The sequence below is a fragment of the Heterodontus francisci genome, chromosome 19, assembly GCF_036365525.1.
Source record: "Heterodontus francisci isolate sHetFra1 chromosome 19, sHetFra1.hap1, whole genome shotgun sequence".
Lineage (NCBI taxonomy): Eukaryota > Metazoa > Chordata > Chondrichthyes > Heterodontiformes > Heterodontidae > Heterodontus > Heterodontus francisci.
In genome coordinates, this window is record NC_090389.1 from 32805221 (window position 1) to 32831016 (window position 25796).

Consider the following 25796-nt stretch of genomic DNA (forward strand, 5'->3'; position numbering starts at 1 on the left):
GCCTAGGTCCGCTTTCTTTTTCCACCTGTGATGACATCTGAAGAAACTGACCAGAGAACTCTATGCACTTGCTGTCCCAAGGGGAGGCAGAATCATAAGAGCCATCTCTTGCTCTCCCACTTGCTATGGCATGAGGATATTGACTGCCACTGGTCTGCCGCAGGGGCGGCACAGTGGCGCAGTGGTTAGCACCGCAGCCTCACAGCTCCAGGGACCCGGGTTCGATTCTGGGTACTGCCTGTGCGGAGTTTGCAAGTTCTCCCTGTGTCTGCGTGGGTTTCCTCCGGGTGCTCCGGTTTCTTCCCACAGCTAAAGACTTGCAGGTTGATAGGTTAATTGGCCATTATAAATTGCCCCTAGTATAGGTAGGTTGTAGGGAAGTATATAGGGATAGGTGGGGATGTGGTAGGAATATGGGATTAGTGTAGGATTAGTATAAATGGGTGGTTGATGGTCGGCACACACTCAGTGGGCCGAAGGGCCTGTTTCAGTGCTGTCTCTCTAAACTAAACTAAACTAAACTTCCTAATCCCTGGTAGAGAGTATTTGAATATCCTGCCAACCCTTGCTCTGGAGATCTCTGTCTTCTGCCACCGAAGGCCTGAATGCTACTCATCAAAACCTGTGTGCCGGAGATGCTGACTTGCATCCAAGCCTCTATCTTCTGTGTGATGCAAACAGGGTTTCCTGCAGTTGCAGCTTGCTGAAGGCTCCAAGCATTGTTGAGAAGACTTCTCTTAATGCAAAGGTTGATATTGGACCCTGCTGCTAGTTATGCAGTCTGCCACCCATTTTGGAGAGGCTTTGCAAGACCTTCATGTGAGTTTGATACTCTGCAACCATTCTTATTTTCATGTCGGGACCCTGATAGCATTCTCCAAATGCAGTTCAGCCAAGGGCTGTCATTTCTTTAGCCTCCACTCAGGAGCATTCTTTTTCACTTCACTACCTCTTCCTTTGGCTTCCTTGTGCGTTGTGCGCATTCAAGTTTCTCCTCTCCATTTGAACTATCCATATCCCTCCAAGTGACTCTATCTGAGTTGGTTAAAGTGATGGCGAATGGCAATGTGGGCAAGTTTCTGCTATTGTTCATTCTATTTAGGGCCTTTGTATTGGCTCTCTCTCTCTGTCTACTGCTGCTTCCCTGTTTCCAGATCACATGGAGAGAAAAATAGTTTCCTGTTAGGCTCCGTTTCCTTGCCGTTCTGTGTAAAGGATAAACATGTTTAATTAATTTGAGCCCAGCCATAAGTAGGTATGCATTCGAAAATACTCTCAGAACCTCTTTGTGCATTTTCCTGCTGTTATAACTCTGTCTTCTGCCTGTAAAAGAGTGATTATCAACAAGGTTAAAAAGTTAGATTTTCAGACAGTGCAATTGTAAACCAGTCTTACTGTTACTATTTATGTATTGCTTGATGTGATACAAGTGATCTCTGTCTCAAGGTTATGAAGGAGATAAAAACCAGTTGCCATTCCCACTCATGACCACCATTCAGTGATCTGTTGGATATACAAGTTTGAGGTTTGAGGATCAGCTTTGGGATTCACATTATTTCACAGCTGCAGATGTTCATTCCCTACATTTATATGTATTGAAAGGCTGTTTGAGCGATATGCCAAGGATTGCCATTAATGGAAACAACTACTAGCTTAAGCCATCAGGAAGGACAAATTTGATAACTGAAATTTATTTTATGAAGTCTACCTTTCCACTGAATTCATGATAAGCTTTGTAAGCCTTTAGTCATGCATGCTGTATGTCCAATTCATTTTTCTGTTTATCAAGTCAAATCTTCATTTCCTGCCAAATGTTTGTGCATTATAATTACTGTTTTTTTCGGTTATCTCTTGTTTTTATTTCTTGTTTACATTGTTTTGTTTGTTCCAGTTGTACTTCCCAATGACACAGAGTCACCTGTCAGTGATATTGATTTGTCTGCTGGTGAGTTCTATTTAATGTTGAGTGTGGCCACTTAAGCTCTAATTAGGATAACTGCATACTAACAGCTGCTTATGCTTCAAGTTTAGTAATGTAAGTCCTAACATTTGGTTCATTGTGTTTCATCCGTAGATGAGGATTCACAACACTCCATTTTTAGGAATATCAGGGACATCACTTCTATTTGGCTTTGAAACTTTGATTTAAGCTGCTAAGATTAATACAGAATCAGGCATTCACAAAACAAAGATAAGCAATGTCTGTTGAATTATGAATCTTAAAAATATACATTTTGGGGCAGTGCCACTCTAGGATTTTTTTTGATACTGCCACTGATATATTTTCTGTGCATTTCCTGTTTTTGTTCCTCTATGTTACGGTCAAGTGAGGAGGGATTGAAGGGCTTCCCTCTTTTCCCTCTCCTTGTTAGACCACAACAGGTTTAATTCTTTCTTAAAGTGAATGTACTGGCCAATTCAGTCAGTGTTTGATTACTTACTTGCTATGATCGTAACAAGAACCAATCGGACAGGAGTTTTTGAGTTAACAAAGAAAGAGGTAACTTTATTACACATAAACCGAATTAATAAAATAATAAACAACGTGCTAACTTTCAATCTCACACACACACTAGAGGTTTACACACACAAAAATAGGTTACAGAGTGGGGAAAGGTAGATTGGTTGAGTTAGAGTCCATAGAAAAAAGAGATATACAGTCTATGGCATTTGGGGATTTGACTGGCTTCTAGTTAAATTCGATGGTCCTAAGGCTTTTAGTTTGAAGAGGTAAATGATTGGTTCAGTGATTCTGTTGGAGATAGCGATGCAGATGATTTCCTCCAACTGTGTTTCTGGTTGTAGCCAGAGTATGTAAAGGTGGTCAATCAACAAGCAGGATTTGAAAGCTTTCAAGCTGGAATAGAGAGAGAGGGGGAGACCCAATTTAGGGTCTGCTCATGTCAGGGTCCAGTTGCTTCACCTCTGCTGCAGAGAAAAACACCATCTTAAAACCACAGATGGGGAGGGGCTTGCCACATGACAGTCAATCAGTGATTCAAACATAGCAGTTAGCAGTATTTCTTCTTCATGCTGAGAGAACAGGTACTTCCTTTAAACTTCCTGGGTCTGGGTTCTTGCTGGAGACTTAGCAGACATTTCATCTCTCTCCTGACCAGCATTGCACTGTAGGATACAATGTTGCAAATTAGGTGATCATCTTAAGCTGAAAGGATGACTTTGCTGGCAGCCTGTCTTATTAAAAATGTCTTTAAAAAAATACAAATTCAGATCTCCAGCCATTGGATTAAAGAAAATGATCATTTAACAAAACACATTGGCATAACACTCCACCTTATAATCTGGTTTACAAGTTATGAATGGTCCTTCTTTTTTAATCCTTCACCTTATTAACATTGCCAATATATTCAGAAAGTGTATTGTGTTATGAATGTGCCTCCATTTTTAATTTTTTTTTGAGGATTTGTGTTAAAGCTGAAAAGATTCCATGGATTTTTTTTTAACCAAATTCACTGGAAGGAAACTTGAGATGTTGTTTGAAAACAACCTGTGCTGGAAATCATGTGCTTTGAGCTCAATGAACTACATAACCCTTGGTGAGCTGGGGAAGATATTTACAGAGAAGCCACATGTCAAAGGTTATGGAGGTCAGGGTGTTGACATGCTGTTTGGAGAATATTGTTTTCAAGTTAGCTGGGGTGTGAACTATTTTGAAGACAGTTGGGTGATTTGCCAGCCAAGAAAAAAGAAACCACCCAGCTCACTTCTCTTTCTACCTCTTTGAAGAAACCCTGAAAACATCCACTGTGGGAGAGCTAAAATCCCTGGTGCTGTATCTCCCCTGAGAAGCTGGAAAAACCTTCCAGATTAATTTTCAACACCGCCTGAAAAAAACTGCTTTAGAAAAGATCCCAGTGACTTGTCTCAGTGTACCCGGACACCAGACCAAAAGGGACAACTGACTTCCTTCCATATCTTCTCTTTTCTTCTTCAAGAATTAGCAAGTATTTGGCCAAAGTATTCTTTTTTAAAATCTTTTTTTGTAACAGACCTCTGCAGAGAGCATTTCTGTATTTTTTCAGCATGTGTGTGAGTGTGTGGGGAATTTAAAAAAGGGAACTTTCATATTTCAGTCTGTGTGTTAATGCTTTGCTTTGTGAGTGGATAAGTCTTGTTTTCATAATAAACTGATAATTTTGTTGTTTATTGAAGAAACCTGGTCAGTGTATTTTATTCTGGGATAAACAGTAAAGTTTGACCGAATCGGTAACTGGGTAAACATTTTTAAACTATATGTTGTGACCTGTGGAGAAGTGGGACTAGAAAAGACAGTGCAGTCCTCCCACCTCAGTCGTAACAATTGACAGGACATCGTTTTTTGTTCAACTTGCTATTTGGTACAGCACACTGACTCCTTCAGTGCTGCATTGGAGCAAAAACTCATGGAGTCTCAGCAACATTCACAAAGATACTGCTATATATTCCACTATTGCACCTCTCTGATTCCTGTATTCTGCATTCTTTAATCTCGAATACAAGTAAAAAGTTTCCAATGCATACTCTTCTCACCTTGAGAAAATAATAGAAAAGCAAATGGAATGTGTGCTTTCATTAGTTTAAAAACAAAATCAAGATACTTGCAATCTGTTTGTCGACTTTGTCCAATTGCTAGCTGAAACTAACCTCAGACAATATTCCCTTTTATGATGTATTCTTAATTATTCATTACTTGATGTATAATTGTTGTCATTGAGAACTTTTACATTAAGAAATAGTGGGAGTATGACAAGGATAATAGCTTGTCTAACCACTCTATCATTAGACAGAGATAGTAATAGCACTTATTGTCATTGATAGGTAGGACCTCATCCAGATATAATACACCATTTTGTATTATCATGGAGTTTGGTGGTTGGTTTATGTTTTTTATATATGAAATATATTACAAAATATTTTTACCTTTAGACTGCTAACAAGTAAAGCTGTTAACTGTTGAGAAGACAAAAAATTAATGCTGCCTTAAAAATTCAACACAAATACCATCTGTCTGTGTCTCACTGCTACCAGTGTTGAAATTCCAAGTTAAACATCTGATTCCTGGAGTTTAACATTTTTTTCAGGAAGTAACACATTTTGTGTTTAGGATTCTGCATAGCCTGGGGAATACTTTAAATAGATTTAGAAAAAAGGAGATTTACATCCTCAAGTGTGTATGCAGGGTGCTTTCTTATGTGTGCGTTTAGCCCTTGGCCCAGGAATCATGCTTGCATTTCCCAGTTACAAGATCTTGTGCAAGAAACAGTAGGAGAGAGATCCTAGTTACATGTTTGTTGTCTTTATTACACTCTTTGAATTGGGCATACAATAGCTAGCATGTTTCTTATGAAGCCTGAATGCATTAGTAGAGCAATAGGAGCTTTGACCAGGTTTCTAAGACATTGGCCGGAATTTTTCCCTCGGCAGATGGGAGCCGTCCACCAACTGAAAAGTCGGTGGCAAACCCGCTTCTGCCTGGCCTGGGTATCTGATCCACATGTTGCGGTTCCCCGGCCTTTAGTTGTGGTCCCTGCTAGGACTGCAGCCCAGCTTTGTGAAGAAGATGTCAGGGAGCCCCGGAACCAAGGTAAGTTTTTATTGCCTCGCCGGGTGGCAAGGCAAGGGTGGGCTTGTTGGATGTTGAGGGTGGTTGGGGCAGCTGTGGTGGCCCTCTGTTGGGCACAGGGTGCCCAATCATGAGGGCCTGCCCACCCCAAGGCTATCAGAGAGCCGTCTGATTTTGTCAGGTGGCTTTTCTCGGGCCTGGGCTGCCCAACTAGCCACAGGTAAAATCTTTGTGGAGGCAGGCGGAGGTCCTTAAGTGTCCATTAAGTGGCCACTTAAGGGCTCTGATTGGCCTAGGGCGGGTGGGCCATCGTTTGCCGCTGTCATACCGGATAAAGTGGCGGTGGACGTGGGAGTGGGTTGGGAAGGGCCCCTCGAGCCTCCTGCTCCATTTTACACCCCAAACCACCCACCCCCACCCAGCCACATTCCCCATTCCCACTCTTTTGTGGGGGGGGGTGCGTAAAATTCCAGCCATTGTCTAATATGGCGTAATACTGTAATTTGTTTTTGATGTCAACACATTGCATGAAAAAGAGACAGATGTTCATCTTTAGAAATGATTCTGTGATAGGTAAAACATCACTAAATTAACATAGTTTAACTGAATAGTTGTGAAATTATCATGCCAACTTGCAGGCAAGCATAATGATGTTCAGCAGACATGCTGTTCACATTCGCCACCTCTCTAAATGATGACAGCCTCTAAAATATTCAAATGAAAGGCAAAGTCAATTTACCGGATTAATCTAGCTTCCAGTAGATTGATATTCTTATTAACAATTGTCTAGTGCAAAAATTAGAAATAGCATAACCACTTATTTTTAAAAAGCCATTCCATAGCAGCTGGACATTGCAGTAGAATGTTAAAGAAATCTCCCATGATCATTGTACTATTGTGGCGCAGTAGCATTGCCTGTGAATGTTAAAGGTTAATGGTGAATTACAGACTTGGTATTTTGCTTGTTGTTGTATACTACTAGCATTTTGAACATTGCATACCGAGCTTAATTGTTTTTAGCTGTTGTAAATTCTATTTATTTTAATCAAGCATCCATTATAACACAAATTAAAAAATGCACATGAACACGTCTTTCATTTATTTGACTCTTAAGTCGCTTGATTTAACCAAATTTCTTGGAACAAAATATTTGATGTAACCAAGACCATCATACAGCATGCAAGAATTGTAGATCGGTAGCAAGAACAGTAGTGTGCTCCAACACTGGAATAGGTTACCATGGAAATTAGATTTTCAGTAAAAACCTACAAGTAATGGTTTATACTATCCAATATTTGAGGTAGGAATTCTTAAAAATATGCTACTGAAATAGGATCTAGATTTAGAGTCTTAGAGTTATACAGCACAGAAACAGGCCCTTAGCTCATGTCATCTGTGCCGGCCATTCTACTCCCATTTTTCAGCACTTGGCCCATAGCCTTGCATGCTATGGCGTTCCAAGTGCTCATCTAAATACTTCTTAAATGTTGTGAGGGTTCCTGCCTCTACCACTGCTTCAGGCAGTGCATTCCAGATTCCAACCACCCTCTGGGTGAAAAAAAATTTCCTCAAATCCCGTCCAAACCTCCTGCCCCTTACCTTAAATGTACGCCCTCTGGTTATTGACCCCTCCGCTAAGGGAAAAAGTTTCTTCCTATCTAACCTATCAATGCCCCTCATAATTTTGTATTACTTCAATCAAGTCTCCCCTTACTCTTCTAAACTCCAGTAGAAAACAAGCCCTTCTATCTATCTGCTCTTGAGAGTGCATGCGAGAGTGAATGTGTGGGTGAGTGGTGTTGCGAACATTTTGAAGAATGAATATTGCTGAATAAATAGTTAATCTTCTGTTTTAAACCTACAAGCAAACCTGTCACTGTCTGTTTAGTTGGCAAGTAAAACACTCAGGGGCTAACTCATTATTTTAAACAAAACATTGTTCAAAGTGTGGTGGTGTTCTTGGTTTATGATAAACCTGTTGAATCTTCTAAGCAAAACAATCTCTTTAAAAGATGCAGCCCTGAGTTGTTTGTCGTCTTGACTTGTTGAGGTGTTGTAGATTTCTGGTGTTTAAGATTTCAGATTGGAGGTGGCGGGTCACTTTCAGTTCCCTGCTGCACCAAGTTGAAGTGCAGAGTTTGCAGCATGGCTCCTTCCTTTTGGCTGGATCTTCCCACAGTCCCTGGACCGACTGCCTTCTGTAATGCTGCTGCGATATCCCCTCTCTCTATCAAGTGAGCTACTTTTTAAGGTAAAAATTTCTCATATTAGCTTCTGTTAGGAGAAGCATGGCTCTCTTGCCTGCTAGTCATCATAGTTTTGTGAAAGGGAAATCATGTTTAACCAATTTATTGGAGCTCTTTGAAAGAGTAACATGCACTGTGGATGAAGGGCAGCCTGTTAACGTACTGTACTTGGATTTCCAGAAGGCATTTGACAAGGTGCCACATTAAAGGTTATTGCACAAAGTAGGAGCTCATGGTGTCAGGGGTAGCATATTAGCATGGCGAGAAGATTGGCTGGCTGGCAGAAAACAGAGAGTTTGCATAAATGGGTCCTTTTCTGAGTGGCTGGATGTGATGAGTAGAGTCTCGCAGGGGTCTGTGCTGGGGCCTCAGCTTTTTACAATTTATATCAGTGACTTAGTTGAGGGGAGTGATGGCATGGTAGCTAATTTTGCAGATGACACAAAGATAGATAGGAAAGTATGTTGTGAAGAGGACATAGGAGGTTGCAGACCAATATAGATTGGAATGCTACCCTTTATTATAAGAGGAATTGAAAATAAAAGTAAGGATGAGATGCTTCAGTTATACAGGGCATTGGTGAGACCATATCTCAAATACTGTGTGCAGTTTTGGTCTCCTTATTTAAGGAAGGATGTAAATGTATTGGAGGCACTTCAGAGGAGGTTTACTAGATTGATACCTGAAATGAGCGGGTTGTCTTCTGACGCAAGGTTGGACAGACTGGGCTTGCTTTCACTGGAGTTTAGAAGAGTGAGGGGAGACTTGATTGAAGTATATATAAGATCCTGGATGGTCTTGACAAGGTGGATGTGGACAGGCTGTTTCCTCTTGTGGGTGAGTCCAGAGCTAGGGGCCACTGATTTAAAATTAGGGGTTGCCCTCTTAGGACAGAAATGAGGAGAATTTTTTTCTCTTCGATGGTTGTGTGACTTTGGAACTCTGTGCCTCAGAGGTGATGGAGGCAGGATCACTGAATATTTTTAAGGCGGAGGTAGTAAGATTCTTGTTAGGCAAGGGAATCAAAGGTTATAGGGGGTAGATGGGAGTATGGAATTCGAAACACAAACAGATCAGCTATGATCTTATTGAATGGCCTACTTCTGCTCCTAATCCGTATGTTCGTCTGACCACACAATGGACCAGGATGTGGAATCTATGGCCATCCATTAATGCCTGGATGAGTATAATCCAGTTATGATGTGGCTACTTCACACCTTCTTTGTTTCCGAAAAACCCATTTAATTCAGAAACGTCTCTTGATGGTTTCAGGATGGGTGTAGTTGACAACCTCTTAGCCTGGAATGTAAACTTTTGTCCTTAACAGACAGTGAGGCAATGTTTGAATACTACAAGCCAGGTCATCTGATGTTCGGTGGCCATCTTTTGCAGAATCTAGGGCGGCACAGTGGCGCAGTGGTTAGCACCGCAGCCTCGCAGCTCCAGCGACCCGAGTTCAGTTCTGGGTACTGCCTGTGCGGAGTTTGCAAGTTCTCCCTGTGTCTGCGTGGGTTTCCGCCGGGTGCTCCGGTTTCCTCCCACCTCCGAAAGACTTGCAGGTTGATAGGTAAATTGGCCATTGTAAATTGCCCCTAGTGTAGGTAGGTGGTAGGAGAATGGTGTGAATGTATTAGGTAATATGGGATTAATGTAGGATTAGTATAAATGGGTGGTTGTTGGTCGGCACAGACTCGATGGGCGAAGGGCCTGTTTCAGTGCTGTATCTCTAAATAAATAAATAAAAAATAAATAAATTGTCCACCTTTTTTAAAAATGTAAAGTCAATTTTAAAGAGTCCACCTTGAATAAAGTTTGTATCTTAAAAGTAGCAATATGATATGTCTTTACTGGTGATGACAACATGGTCAGCAGGAATGAACCATCCAACCTCCAGTTGTTGACTTTATTAAAGAATAACTTTAAAAAAAACAGGAATAGGATAGTCAAGATGCCTTTAAGGGAAAGATAGGTAAATGCACAAGGAACAAAAGAATAGAAAGACATGCAGATAGGGTTTGATGAAGTATGGTGGGAGTTGGGTTGTGCAGAGCAGAAACATGGGCATAGACCAGTTAGGTCAAATTGCCTGTTTCTAGGCTGTAGATTCGATGTAAATCCATGAGTTGATGTTTCCTTTCAGAATATAAGTTGATTTTCCTAGAAGCTCTGTCTGCATCTGCTCTTTCAGCTTGGACTATCAACCTTGGTGTTAAATATATTCCTTACTATTTTCTCAGCAAACAGTTTTAACCACGTCTTTGCACTTGGATTTGTCAGGCATGTTAGCTCATGGCTATATCTGTAATCACATGCCTGCTGGCATCGTTTTTCGATTTAACTGTCTAAATAGCCATAAGATGAGTTACATGTAAGTTACAATTATGAAGATATGCTGGATGTCACATTCAGTTACTTAATTTCGACAGGTGTTAAATTTGAGGATGGAAAAACAAAGACATCATAGTGAGAACTAATGGCCCATATTTTTAAATTAGCTGCAAAGGAAGGGCTTTTGCCATCACCTCACGTACAGTTGCCCAGAGACTTTTTGCAGCAATTTCCATGGAGATTCCTACAAATCCAGTGCCTGATCCAGTGCGGTACCCTCTACAGGGTATCTATAAGCAAGGCAAGCAGCAGTGAGTCTCTTCAACCAATCAGATGAAAGTATCTTCACTGAGATATGCAGACTGCAAACCAGGAAGTAAAAACAGAAAATATAAATTACATTTAAATCATCGTACAGGAAGTGAAATAAAAATTAGGATCAGGGATTAGGGGAGAGAGATAAAAACAGAAAAACTAAAAAAAAACATTTTTAAAAAATCTGCAACGTTAATCTTCTTCTGTGGGAATGAGACTCCACACTTACAAAAATTATTTTTCAGTGCCAGCAAGGTTGTTCAACAGTAATTATTATTTACTATGCCCTTAAAAGCCCACTTTCTCCTCAATGGACTAAACCTAACTTTTCAGCCCTTTTTAATTTGGGACAAGTGGACACTTAGACCAAGTTCATGCCATTACATTGATTTCCATGCAAATTTCATGATCAAAAACTGCAACAGCATAGCCTGTGGATTTTCGGGGTATCACTGACAGTGACTTCTGTTTCTCCACATTTAACTGCGCATATGCAGATGCCAGATGTTGCTGTTGCTGTTAGATTTACCCTGCAATAATGGTGAGGTGCTGATAGTCTCGCCATTATTGTTCAGTAAAATCCAGACCTAAATGCTTGATTTTAAAGTGCAAACCTTTCAACACATCACAGGTCAAAAACCAGGGTCGTTTGTGCCCGTTTTTTGGGCACTATGTTTGCCCTTAGACCTTCTAAATAGCATCCGTGGCATTTGCACACTTTTGGGGTGAATTGTGCCAGATATCATATTAGTGAGAACATTAGCATCTGCAGTGAACAACCACGGGAAGTATGCAGACCAGGCAGATCATGACATCACTCAGCGTATAAAGCTGTTTGGACTACAGTGGTGCCATTTTGGAGCTCACCACTCCAGCGAACTGTTTCTCTTAACCTTGCACAGCTGAATATATGTTCAGCATCAGGAAGGACACACACACACTAGTGCTATTTAAAGGGACCATCAGCTTCTTAGAGGCTAGTTGCTGGTTGATCTCTTTTGGCTGTTACTTTGATTCGACAACTGATTGGTACATTCTATATTTGTTTACATTTGCAAAGGTCTACAAGAGTGGTGTAGCAGGTTCAGAAGGAGTTTTGGGTGACTTCAAGGCTTCTGTGAAAACCAGATGCTTCCAGACGTGGATTCACCAGTAGCCATTTCCTGTGAAATACAACATGATTTGTAGACTGAACAGAGGTCACTCAGAGCAGATCAAGCTGCTGGAAGGGGGAGAAGGGCTCCAGGCCATATCCACCTATCCACCCAGGGTGTTCAGGGAGCAATTCTCTTACATAAACGTCAGTGAAGGACATTATGCAGAATGGCTGCACTTTAGTTGGGACACCCTCACTGAAAACTACCAATTGCTGCAGCCACAACTACAACCTCAGAGCAAGGTGAGGAACACATGGCCAGTGACTATGAAGGTGACCGTGGCCATGACATTCCATGTCTGGCTGCTGCCATGCTGGAGTTAGAGATATTTGCAACATTTCCCTGTTTGCCGTCCACCGTTGCATAAGGGTGTTCACTGAGGCTGTCTATTCATTAAGAGCTAACTACATTCCATTTTCTGTTGGCAGAGAGAAGCAGGTACAGCGAACACATGGCTTTTCTAGGATTGCAGGCTTCAATATGGCACAGGGTGCCATTAACTGCTTTGCGGAGCCACGTGACAACTCTACGTCATAATGGAACTAAAAGGGATTCCACTCCCTCAGTGCCCAGCTGGTGTGTGCTCATCGGCAAAGAATCATGCAGGTCAATGTTCAGTATCCTGGCAGCAGTCATGATGCCTTACTCTGCTGCAGTCTGCTGTGCTAGCTGCATTTGAGCCCACACAGCAAACCAAAGGGTGGCTATTAGGCAACAAGTACTGTCAGCTGACGACATGGATGATAACTCTGGTGCAGAACCTATGTGCAGCATACATACAATAAAAGCCGTGTTGCCACACAATATGGGATGGAACAGACTACTGGTGTGCTGAAACAATGCTTTCGCTTCCTGCACTGCTCTGGAGGAGATCTGCAGTACTTGGCAGAGTAGGTGTCAAGATTTGTCATGGTATGCTGGAGGCCCTCACCATCATGAGGAGACAGCCCTTGCCACCTGTTATGTGACAAGTAGCTGAGAAGCTGAACATGAGGAGGAGGAAGTAAAGGAAGAAAGGAGGCAATCTAGACAGCTGCTTTATTGCCAGGCTGTCGGTGAAGAACTCATTTCAATGCTACACCAGTAGTCGCACTCCCAATTCCTCATTCACCAATAGTCCTGCACCAGACCTTGCGTTTGAGCATCTTCTTCGCCACAATGCAAAAATAAACTGCAACACAGAATAAACATTCCAAACCAAACTTATAAATTAAATCATTACATATTGCATATAAAAGTCAATTAATTACCCTGTGCACTTGCTTTGTGCCTTTTTTTGTCCTCGTGCTCCTATGCAGTGCTATCCCAGTGGCTGCAGCATGGCTGGTAGAAGAGGGCTGACTTCCAGTGGAGGTGACTGCAAATGACCTTGCAGGAAGACCTTAAGCAGTTCTGCATCTAGAAGGCCTGGCTTTGGACTGCACTTTCTCAGCTTGAGCAGCAACAGTCTAGGAGAGCTGGCTGGATGAAAGGCAGCAGCAAGGGGCACTGGTGGAGTGCCACTATCCTAAGGTGATGCCTTAGCAATCCTGATAATCTGCTGGAACACAGATTGCTCAACTGGCGTGGCACTCTGCCAGCCCCTTGAAACACTGGTATCCACAGCCATGATGGCAGCAGTGTGAGCTTATGACAGCAAGCTGTGTGACAGTGAGTGTCATACAATTTGTTTGGGTGATGTAGCTGTCATGGTAGGATAGATGGTAATGTGTGCAAGCTGTGAATTGTATGTATGTGCAGCAGTGCTCAGTGCGTGAGGATGAGGTAAAGCATATGAATGTTAGGTATGAATGAGTTCCGATTGATAGAGATCATTGGTGGGTGAGTGATGGGTATGTGGTGAATTGAGCAATGAATGGTAAATTGTGCAGTGTCTGAGGCAAATGGTGCAGTTGGTAGGATATGTCATTTGAAAGTGCACTTGAAAGTTGACCTTGACTACTAAAGTGAGTTCATAAATTTTTTTCCTGCATTGTATCCTGGTCTTTGATTCCTGGGGCTGAAATTTATACTCCTGGCGGGTGAAAAATTTGTCTCAGAACCGCTGCGATATTAAGCGCGGCGGCTCATTTAACTAGCTGGGGTGGACCCCTCCCCCCACCCCCCCGATGACATGGAGGGGATGGGCTGTCCATCCCCGGCAATGGTGCAGCTGCCTGTGGCTAGGCGCTGACGCCGTTTTTAAAGGGCTTCAAACCCTACTGTAAAATGTAAATATTTAAAGAAACAAGTAATAAGAAAAGGTAAATACTTTTATTCTGCCCTTCTCCCACCCCCTCATTACAATGAAATTAATTACTTGCCCTCTCTCCCCCCTCTCAAAACACATACCTTGTCCACCTGACCTTCCTCCAAAATGCATAAACTTTACACTGTAACCCTTCCCACAAAACCTGACACCAATGATATTACTTGAACCCTGCTCCCAAGCCCCTGCAACACTGAGAAACTTATCTCCTCCCCCCTCCCAACCAGTGGTTCTGTCTCGGTTTCCTGGACGGGGCTCTGAAGGCATGGAAGTGTCAACTAGCAGCATGAAGATCGCTATGGCAGGAGTGCAAGCATCATTGATTCATGTGAGCGGTGGGGGGCCGCCACGAGGCCTCGCTGCCGCCGACAATATCGGGCCAGGCCTTTCTGGCATCATGGTGCATGGCGGTCCTCTCCCAGAGGTATTTTTAGACCCCCCCCCCCACGACCCCTGACGTCAGGGGGGGGGTCAGTAAAATTCAGTGTCGATGTCTACAACTATCTGCTCCCATTGCCTTCTGAGGGTGTGTCTGGAGGGCTTCCTGACTCCCTTGTGGATCCAGGATAATTGTCCTCCTTTTTAACCCCTCCACCATGGCCTCCTTTCCTCCATCTGTTGCCATTATTCAATGTTTCCCAGGTCAGCTTCACTTCCTGCATGACTACCAGCCACTCCTCCAACCATAATGCACTTTTCCTTTAAGAAGTGCAGGCTCGCTTTAAGTCGCACAAGTTAGCTTTAAGTGGTGCTAGCCTCTCACAATATTAGCCCCCTGCTCATGTATCCAGCTAACCAGCAGCATGGTTAGTGTTGGCTGGACACTGCAATCTTTGAAATGAGCAGGCAGCATGAGATTAGCTCACTACCTGCATTGCAATCAACATCTGTGGGTTAATTGCATATCGTGGCCATTGCGCCTGTTTTGGAGGCTATCAAATTTACCCCCACTTGTTTAAAACTGAGACAAAATAGAGTGGAAGATTTTAAAAGAATAAATGGTTGAAAGTAAAAGTGCAAATGGATTCAGGAGACTTCTTGAGGTATTTCTGGAAAAATGAGATCTATTGAGAAGATTGAGATCATTCAAAAGATATTGGGCTTGTTAAGACTAGGTAATTTTTCCTGTTTCCAAAAATGTTTGCAATCTAATGAACAGGTTTAAAGTTGTTGTAATGTGCCTGAAATCAGCCATAATCTAATTGAATGGTGGAACAGACTCGAGAGGCTGAATGGGCCTACGGCTTTTCCTAGGTTCCTATCCTTCAGATGAGCTATTAAACCAAGTTGTCTGTTGCAGTAGTTTGTACTGTATAAATACAATCATTATAATTCATAAAGCATAAAACTTGACATTTTAAAATTTATTCATATTTTTGCCCGTAGTTATATTTTCCATATAGTTTGCTTCTCCTTGGAGGCCACTTGCACAATGTATTACTCATTTGCCAAGAAGGAAGAGTATGTGAAAGTTTTTTATGGCTCTGATCCTGCTTTTAAAAGTTGACGCGACAGGGTGTGCAAGGCTGGCTTTGTGCTTTGAAGCCTCAACTCAGATTTTCTTCTTATATAATTCTGCATACAAGAAAGTCCAGAGATATAATTCATGTCCTGCTATTCCAGGGCATGTTGCACTTCAGAGTTCAGCACCAAATCACTCAGACCACAAAAGCTGTATTTACTTTTTTAATATAAGGATGTGTTTATGCTTTAGCTACTGGCCTAAATTGTGACAAAAATTGATTCCAACTTGGCAACACCTTTTTTATGGTGCCTGTCTTTGATCCATTGCTTGATTCATGGTCCTCTTTTACCAACTGATTGTACTGTGAAAATGATATCCAGTCCTAACACTGCGAAGTAGGGAACTACTTCTTTGTAAGTTTCAATGAAACACAACTTTTAGACACTGAACTCTGGTAAATGGCGTTTTATACTGAAGGGTGACTTTGCTAATATGCATCTGTTAAGTGTCCTTTATACAACGACATGCATAGCTTCACTGTTTAATTGTATATTCACTGTTAGTCAAATAAAAGTCTTGAACTACTTGACTGTTAGGGGCAATAGATAAAAAATGATTCCAATACCTTGGAAATTTGGTTAAGAGCAAATTCATTTGTGACTTTAACAGGCTCTTATTGTATTGATTTATTTTCATTTGTGCTCTTCTGAAATTCTTAGTCTAGCACTAACCAAATTAACATAAATGGCTTGCCTCTTTATTTCACTTTCTTTGACTTTTGTTTAATTTGTTGAGCCTCTTATCAAAGTTTAACGATACTGCCAATAAAAACATCATAATTTATCTCTTCATCTAAGGTCAAATTCAAATTGAATTTCTTTTTCTCGTAGCAAATTCAATAAAAGATCGACAGCCAAGTTTCCTGACACCTTCTGACAGCAGCTCAATGATTACAGCACTGCGAGGTGAAACTCTTCAACTGGAATGCATTGCTGAAGGCCTGTGAGTAACAAGGAAATAACACTTGAAGCAATTAGTGACCCAATTTGACAGCATGGAACTAACAGTGAGATTTTAGTCTCTAAAAAAGTCGTATTTCTGTGGAGACAGTGCACAGACAGTGCTGTTGCCAGAATTCTTTCATTGTGCTTATTATTTGCAATGCAAAGTCACTACTGTGTCAGATAATTCGAATATTGTCAACTATAATTCTGCAATTAGCATAATCTATGTAATTAGTGTACAGGATGAAATGTTAATTTTATTTTTTATATTCTGATGGTTTTGGGCACAGAATTCTGGTTTGCGTGATCAGATTATTTCACAACCATCTCTTGTTTCCTTCATAGTCCCACACCGCAAATCTCCTGGACTAAGGTAGATGGTGATATACCTAAAAATAAAACAACAGAAGAGAACTTCAACAAGACTTTGAAAATAATTAATGTGACAGAACTTGATGATGGAAAGTATCAGTGCAAGGCTGAAAATGCATTTGGTACAGTGAAACATTCCTTCTTTGTTACAGTGGAAGGTAATAGACTAAGCTTGCCCATTTCACCTCTTTTTAGCACCTTCAGTTTGATCATCTTTTAATAGAGCCATGCTTTTTTTGCATGGAATATCTAGATAAACAGTGCACTAATCGAATTTACTAAGATTGTAACCATGACCCACGGAACATGATTGTTTTGAAGAACTTTGCATTATTTAATGTATTTAATGTGAGCCATGGCTCAGCTGGAAGCCCTGTCACCTCTGAGTCGCAAGATTCTGGGTTCAACTCCCATTCTTGGGCCTGAGCACAAAAATCTACCCTGACACTCCAGTGCAGTACTGGGGGAGTGCTGCACTGTTGGAGTTGACATCCTTCGGGATGAGACGTTAAACTTAGGTCCCATCTGCCTGCTCAGGCGGATGTAAAAAAAAATTCCATGGCACTGTTTTGAAGAGGTGCAGGGGAGTTATCCACAGTCTCCTGGCCAATATTTACCCTTCAATCAACATTACAGAACCTGATTATCTGTTCGCTATCATATTGCTGTTTGTGGGAGTTTTGCTGGCACAAATTGGTTGCCACGTTTCCTACATTACAACAATGAGTACACTTCAAAAGTGCTTCATTGGCTGTAAAGCGCTTTGAGAGATCCCTTGGTCATGAAAAGCACTATATAATCACAAGACTTTCTTTCTTTGCTATTGCCTTCAATTAATCTGTGCAACATCGAAAGAATAACAATCAGTACACTCAGTTTACATTGATTCTTGTGTAAAGATTAGGCAAATCTTTGAAAATCGAACAAAGGCTATCAGGAATGTTTTCGTCATTTGATTAATTACACAGGAACAGTCAGTTTAATTTCCCTAGGTTATGCTGTCAACTAAGTTAATTCTGATGTGTTTGGACTTTGTGTTCGTGGTCTGAGAATGTAAGGATAGCTCAGTTTTGCGTTGTATTCAGTCCTAATGAGGACGAATATGCCTAGTGATCCAAGTGTTCAGAGGGAAATAGGTTGTTTGCCAAGATTTAGCATTTAATTATTTACTGAACTGTTATGCAACTGCACAAATCTATGTGTATGCAGGTTAAAAGTGATCAAAAATAACTTTAATGCACAGTTGCACAGGTGCCTGTCTCATTGGTCAACTGGTGGTCGAGTAATTTGGGGATTGTTCTTACCTATGCTGCTTGGCACTAGTGAAAGGCCTCTTCTACAGTCAGTTCAGCTGGCTTAAAATTCATGGGTATAAAGTGCTTTTAAGGTTTGAAAGGAAATAAGACAATGTCTTGGACATTCTGTTGAGATGACATAAACATACAGGATAGGACCATGTGATTTTCATTCTTTGTTTAAATGCTTGTGAGTCACTTGGGGAAATTAAAATGCAGTTTTCACATGGAACCACTCATCTGCTCCAAGAGATTGGTCACACCTGATCTAGACCAGAGCATGAGGAGTTACCTGTCAATATTTATATGCAAGTGTAGCTCTAGCCATTCTAAGGGAGGTGGTGTAGTAAGTGAGCCAATTAGCTCATAGGAGTCAATCATTTAATGAATTGAGGGAAGAGTGGCCTGATCCTTTCCATTAGCAAGTAGATCTGGTAGGAGTGACATGGGGGTGAGGGGTGGGATGGATCTAGCTAATGCTGACTTTTGCAAAAAAATTGCTGATCAGACCCCCGAAGTGCTGACTGTCAGCATGGAATGCTGTTGTTTGGCATTGATGGTTGGGAGTGGTAGATATCATTGAAACAATGCATCCCATTAACGAGTCCTAACACTTTGAGAATGGGCAAGGACATTGCTGAAAACATTGTCTAAGGAATATCGACTGAGGAAATAAGATTTTTTAAATGAATGCCTGGGTCTTGCATTTTCTATTCTGCCTCCACACTGCCCTCTATATAGAAAGTGTCCTGAAGAGAGGCTTACAAAAATTGGCAATTGATTCCAAGTGATGCATATTTAACAAGCACGAGAATGATGTAATTTGATCATGGAACAACATAAGATAAGCTGTGAGATGACAGATGAACACGATGACGGAGTTTGCCGTATGAGCTGTTGGTTTGAGGGATGCAGCACAGGATAAGACATGAATTGTTAGGTGTGTACTGTGAGAAGGAACATGATTATCTGTTCTCTATAGTTAGAATTTTGGTATGTGTATGACTACAGTTTTCAAAGTTTTTGTCTTCCTTATCTTAAGCTAAACTGCTCCATCTAGTGGAAACCTTTTATAATGGTTTAATAAAACTATTTCAAAATGATAGCAAAATAAATGTAGATTTAGCCAATTCAGATATAAATATACTTTCCTTCCTGTAGCATTGCTACTTCTAGGCTGAAAATACTCAAAAGTTGTCAGATAATAACTGGATGGTAATTGATAGTTTACTAGAAAAAGTATTATGGGAGCACCGTCGTCACATTGACAGCAATTGCTCAAGAAAAAGGCCCACTGCCACCTTCTCAAGGGCAACTAGGGATGGGCAATAAGTGCTGGCCTTGTCAGTAATGCCAAAATCCCAAGAATAAACTTTTAAACTCTTATAGAACCTGTGACTGTAAATTGCTTAATGTTTAACAATAATCTTGATATTTTTAGGAGTCAATGTCAGTTTTTCATTTGCAATAGCTTTACTCCAAAAAATATGATAGAAAATTAAATGATAGAAAATAAATATTTTCTATCATTTAATTTAAAAATCTTTTTCTTTTAAATGGCTTTCACTTTAAAAAAAAAGTTCTAGAACTTGTATGCCAATATTCAAACTATTCATGTTCTTCAATTAGCATTGATATCAAGGAAACTCCATCTCCAAGATGCTCACATCCTCTGCTTACGTCTGCTGGAAGTCTAGCTTCACATTACAGATTTTTGGAGCTTCTAACCAGAATTAGTGGTTCAGAGAGGATGAAGCAGGTCATCCCTGACATTGAACTTTGTATCTCTGGAGCAGTATGGGTTTCAATGTTGAAATTGATATTATGAGTATGTTCAGCATTTTGATGGGTTTACCAGAGGCCTCAACTGCCTAAGATACCCTGTAAAGCTACAGAGGAGATTTTGATGAATAAGCCCCAGTGGCCAAGAGTCACATTGCTGCTCTTTTTTAAGGGATTTCAGCCTTTTGACAATGGTACAATTTTGCATTTTATTAGGCCTGAGAAGACTCTTTCAAATTGACGCACTTTCCCTTCTGGAGTTTCAGGGAAATCAAATCTAGGATTAAACTGTTTGCTGACAGAAAAATTATTTATGCCTGGTACCAGAATCTAGCACCAAAGAAATTGATGCCAATTTCATTGATTTTGATAAAATCAGCACTACCTCATGTGTTTACAATGCAGATATCCTGTTTGGTCAATGTCAAGATCTTTAGTGTCAAAATGCTCAGAATCAAAATCCTTCTTATGGATAATATCGAGGCATGCAGAGCTTTTAAATCAGAAGCAATGATGAATGCTGACAAAATATCTGTCAGTGCCAGAATAACAGTAACTTTGGCTGAGGCCCCGATTGCCCACCACTTCCTACTTGTCTTTGGCTCAACAGGAGGATACCAAGGTTGTGTATGTCAGTTTCAGTCTGAGTGAGATAAAGTGGAGCAAAATGAAATCAGTGGTTAGGATGAGGCGTTTTTGGCATGAGTTGTACAGGATCACTAAAAATCAAAGAAGACATTTAAACTATGAAGAAGAAATGGATTTCAACAACATGTAATTTGCAATCTTGTGTTCTAGGAATTTCTCTCTTCATTGTACATAAGCTTTTCTCGTGTGCTTGTGATACAGGTTGCAATGTTATTAACATAAATGGGAAATAACAACTATAATTCTTCAATAATTCTTTGTATTTCCAACTTTGTTTTTATCAGCTGCCCCTTACTGGATCAAAAAACCCAGAAGTAAAGTATATTTTTCTGAGGAAAATGCGGAACTAGAATGTGAAGTAGGTGGTCAACCACAACCTAACGTTCAATGGAAAGTGAACGGGAAACTTTTGAACGGTAAGAAAAATATATGGATGGAAAAAAAATTAGATTAATAAAAGAAGTGTGGGCTAATAACACAATTTTGTTTAAAGTTTAAAAGAAATCCAACAGAATCATCAGAAAGAGATTAAACGGGAGATTTTCCTGGGCCTGGGCATAAATAATTATTTTTAAAATGGGTGGGTTGGAGTGCATAACTAGAAAGAAGCACAGCAATTTTTCACCATAAATTTGGAATATTCTCACATACCTCTGATGAAGATTGTTTGGTATCTGCCTTCATGGGTGGAATCCGACCGCCTTTAGTCCCACCATTGCACCAGAGACTTTTTTGGGTTCGGAACCCGACTTTCTTGATACACAGGCTTTGTGGTTGCTCTTTACCAGAGCAAACCAATTAAGAGCCCGCTTCTGAGCTCCCCGACCAGTTAGGGAGGGTGGTCAGCATGATGTGGTTATTCTATCGAAGGAAGGATTTCTATTTAAAGGGACACCAGCATGTTTCAGAGAAGCACACCAGCACTTGGATTTTTGAGGCTGTAGCAACCACAGGAATGGAGAGGAGACTTGAGAAGGCTGTCCCCACTCCCTCACCCCGGGGAGGTCTCAGTCTTACCTGGAGATCCTATTGGGGGATCTGAGGGGCTGCAGTGAGGTGAGCTCTATCAAGAATGAGAGGAAGAGGACAACCTCTCCAACCAAGTAGGCATGGATTGAAGTGGCTGAGGAAGTGAGCAGCAGAGGTGTGCTCCCTCCAACCTGGAGGACCTCAGGAGGACATGACAGGTGGGTGGCATAATATTTATGGTGACAAGCCCCACATTCTGACCTTCCCAGCATTCTCCTGCACAGCACTCTTCAGGTCAGCACACTTTTCAGCTCCACTCATTCCTCTCTGCAGGTACCTCACATCCCCATCTGAACAGCCAACACTCACACTCACCCTCAACATTTTGCTCTCTCACACCCATGTAACACACTTACCCTCCTTGTTGGCCTTCCCTCCTCTCCAAACAAGCCATTACAAACACTCACACCTCTCTGCATTTTCTCCTTGCAAGAGGAGAGCACAGAACTTGGAGAGAGGCTGAAACACGGGGTGGGGGGTACTGGGGGTGGGCCTCCAATGATAGGCAACTTGTCAACCATTGGCAATGCATGGCCACCTGTTTCACTGGAAAGAAGGTCTTGTTCCATGAGGTTGCAGATGTCAGTAGTGACCTGCCATGAGAGTCTGAGTTTCCTGAACCATGATGCTCAGACATGACTAGAGAGCTGATCCTCTCCCTGTAGACCCTGTGTTGGGGTTCTCGCCTCCTTCCAGCTGTATCTTGTTGTCTATCCCATCTGCCCTGTGGCTGAGGAGAAGGCAGCTGGTGTTGCTGCTGGAGCAGTTGGTGGTGACGTAAGCCCCAGCTCCTGGCCCTCACCAGAAGTGGATGTTGGAGCTGCATAGCATGCTCCTGCACCATTCTGAAGGCGCACAGCTGGGAAGTGCAGCTGAAGGTTGGTGCCATGCTCAACAAAAGTGCTTTCCAAGAAGTGGGCAATCAGCTGTTAAGCAGTGATAGGACACATTGAGAAAAAAGTGCTGTGAATAGCAGCCTCTCACCTGGCCATGGCTGTAGCACTTCAGTGTAACTGAGCAAATCTTTCACGGCTTGTCAGTTTCACTGAAGAAGCTCTTCTCACTGTGCAATCACCTCAGTGACGCTGGTGAGTTGCTGGTGGGGTGGGAAACTGCTTCCATGGCCTGGAAATCCAGGATTCAGTGCTAAGTGACCTCTTAAGTAGCTTCTCAACAACTGCGAAATTATTTAACTGCTGGACCCTCAGGGTTTCCCTACTCCCCTTCATTCCCACCCTGAGGAAAGCCTGCAGAGGGAGGGATCAGGGTAATGTGGTTGTTGTGGTGTATATGGACTTCCAAAAGGCATTTGATAAAGTGCCACGTAACAGGCTTGTCAGCAAAGTTGAGGCCCCTGGAATTAAAGGGACAGTGTGGCATGGATACGAAGTTGGCTGAATGACAGGAAACAAAGAGTCACGTTAAATAGTTGCTTTTCAGACTGGAGGAAGGAACACAGTGGTGTTTCCCCAGGGCTCAGTACTAGGATCACTGCTTTTCTTGATGTATATTAATGACTTGGATGTACAGGGCACGCACAATTTCAAAATTTGCAGATCACACTAAACTTGGAAATATTGTGAACTGTGAGGAGGACAGTAACAGACTTCAAGAGGACATAGGCTGGTGGAATGGGCAGACACATGGCAGATTAAATTTAATGCAGACCAATATGAATTGATACATTGTGGTAGGAAGAACGAGGAAAGGCAATATAAACTAAAAGGCACAACACTGAAAGGAGTGCAGGAACAGAGAGACCTGGTGGAACATATGGACAAATCGTTGAAACTGGCAGGACAGGTTGAGAAAGTGGCTAAAAAGACATACAAGATCCTGGGCTTTATAAATAGAGGCATAGAGTACAAAAGCAATAACGTTATGAATCTTTATAAAACACTGAATCGGCTTCAACTGGAGTATTGTGTCCAATTCTGGGCAGTGCACTTTTGCGGGGAATGTGAAGGCATTGGAGAAGGTGCAGAAAGGATTTACGAAAATGGTTCCAAGGATCAGGAACTTCAGTTATGAAGATAGATTGGAGAAGCTAGGCTTGTTCTCCTTAGAGAAGAGAAGGTTGAGAGGAGATTTGATAAAGGTGTTCAAAGGGAGCATGCGGAAAAACATTTTTATGCAGTGAGTGATTAGGATCTGGAATGCACTGCCCAAGTGTGTGGTGGAGGCAGATTCGATTGTGGCTTTCAAAAAGGAATTGGGTAAACAGCTGAAGAGTGAAAATTTGCAGGATTATGGGGAAAGGACAGGGGACTGGGACTAGCTGAATTGCTCTTGCAGCGTTCTTGCAGGGACTCAACTGGCCGAATGGCCTCCTCTGCACTGTAACCATTCTGTGATTCTACAATCACATCGGCATCCTGACCTAATGTCATTTTTTTGAACTTTCTTGAACTTTCCCATCCTGCCTCCCCGAACCTGCCTCCAATGGCTTTGAAAATTTCACCGCCCACACCCCACCCCGACACCACATCTCTAATGCCCCTCTTATTGCTGAGTCCCAGCACTTTGTGCTGGCCATCATCCCTCTTTCCACCAATTGTCTGCTATCTGTCTTCATATATCTGATGTTCAGTGCTTGATAACAACCCTTTATGCCACTCTATTGTCAAATTAGTCCAACAGGCCAAAGGTGCCATTTCTGATCTCCTGCCCACGGATTCAGACTTCATAGTATCTGCTTAGAAAGACAGTTTGGTAGCTCAGTCTTAAGCAACTTGTACAGTCCTACAGATGCATCTGAGCAGTAATAAATGGAGAGCGTCTCCACAGCAAGGCCCTCTTCAACATAAGTAGTTTTCTCTGAGAACATCTTCATCATCCATGCCAACTCCTGCCATTTCCCTGCTGCTGAGTATGTCATTAACATGGCCACAAGCCACTGGGCACAATGCAGTTTTATGGTTCTTTGTTTAATGGCTGCATCATTCTGATTTCCCAGCATAGTTTAAGTTGCTTGATGTGCTCTGTTTCCCTGGTGTGTAATCCAGACAAGATTGCAGAAAAGTTATTGTCCGCAAAATTCAATGAGCCCCTAAAGCGGGTGTGGGGGTTGCAATTGCTTCCGATGCTAACAGTGTGCAAACTTCGTGCTACCAGCTCATTTAAATGATTGTAGTATGCAGCCAGCACTAAGCATATGGTTGAATGGCTGCAATCTTGAGCAGGGGACACAAAATTGTGATAGGCCAGCACCACTTAAAGCTAGCCTACGCTAGTTAAAGCCAACCTGCACTTAAAGGGGAGCTGCATTCTGGATGGGGCAAGTGCTGGAACTGGTTACAGAAGAGAGTGTGAGGAAGAAGAACAATGAATGATGGTACAACATGGCAGAGAATAGTCTCCAAGATTTTCCGTTGATGTACTCAAGACCTTGGTCAAGGAACTGCAGAGAAAAGATACCATCCGTCTGCAGGGAGCCAGGAGCACCACCCCCAGTGGGAGAAGATAGCTGTAGCAGTCAATGCCAGGAATGTATCCCCAAGGACCTGGCTGTGGTGCTGCAAGAATTTCAGTGACCTCATACGAATGGTCAAGGTTAGTAGATGCATCTTCAAATACCATATCCCACCAACTGCCTCACCAGTCTTAGACACTGCTCAATACACCACACCCCTATCACTCATCTACCAACAATCTCTATCAATCACGACTCAAACCTAACATTCAGATGCCCTCACCTCACCCTCACACACTTAGCACTGCTACTAAGTGAAGGGGATCACAGTGTGGGACATCTAGGCAGCAAAGCAACAGAAGATTGCTCCGGGTGGGGGGGAGCGAAAAGGCCGACCGCCTTTTCAGCCCAGCGTCAGGAACCCCGTTTCCTCCATAAAATCCAGCTCCAGCAGTAACCTTGCTCCTGCAAGACAGTTAGACAGCCCAAATGGTAGTGCAATCTAGAGCCAGAGCTGCTCAAGGTCCTACTGCAAAGCCATCTGCAGTCTGCAACACTGAAAGTCAACAATCTTACACCAGCCATGCTGCAGTTACTGATGTAGCACTGCATAGGAGCACGAGGACAGGAAAAGGCACTCGGAAGACAGGCACTAAGTAAATGCACAAGGGTGATCAGCTGACTTTTCTATAGAATATTGGATGGTTTGATTTATGAAGTTGGTTTGAAATGTTAGTTTTGTGGTGCTTTTTATTTCAGCATTGTGGCCAAGAGGATGCTGTGTTGGTCAGTGACAGAGTAAAAGTAAGGTGTGGGACTATTGGTGATTGGGGAATTGGGTTGGTTTCAATGGTACCCCAATCGAATGAGCCGATAATGGACAGCCAGCCAGAAAGAGGATGAATTGATTACCTCCTCCCTCCCTCTTCTTG

The 25796-nt window shown here is 42.0% G+C and overlaps 1 protein-coding gene across 1 annotated transcript in view; it reads left to right on the forward strand.

The window, feature by feature from the left end:
• The window catches only part of chl1b (cell adhesion molecule L1-like b), a 689058-nt gene that overhangs the window by 105344 nt on the left and 557918 nt on the right, over positions 1-25796 (forward strand). Inside the window, exons 7-10 of the mRNA XM_068052302.1 lie at positions 1892-1945; positions 16213-16324; positions 16672-16856; positions 20708-20839. Of these exons, the coding sequence (XP_067908403.1) occupies positions 1892-1945; positions 16213-16324; positions 16672-16856; positions 20708-20839 (483 nt within the window). The remainder of the gene's footprint in view (positions 1-1891; positions 1946-16212; positions 16325-16671; positions 16857-20707; positions 20840-25796) is intronic.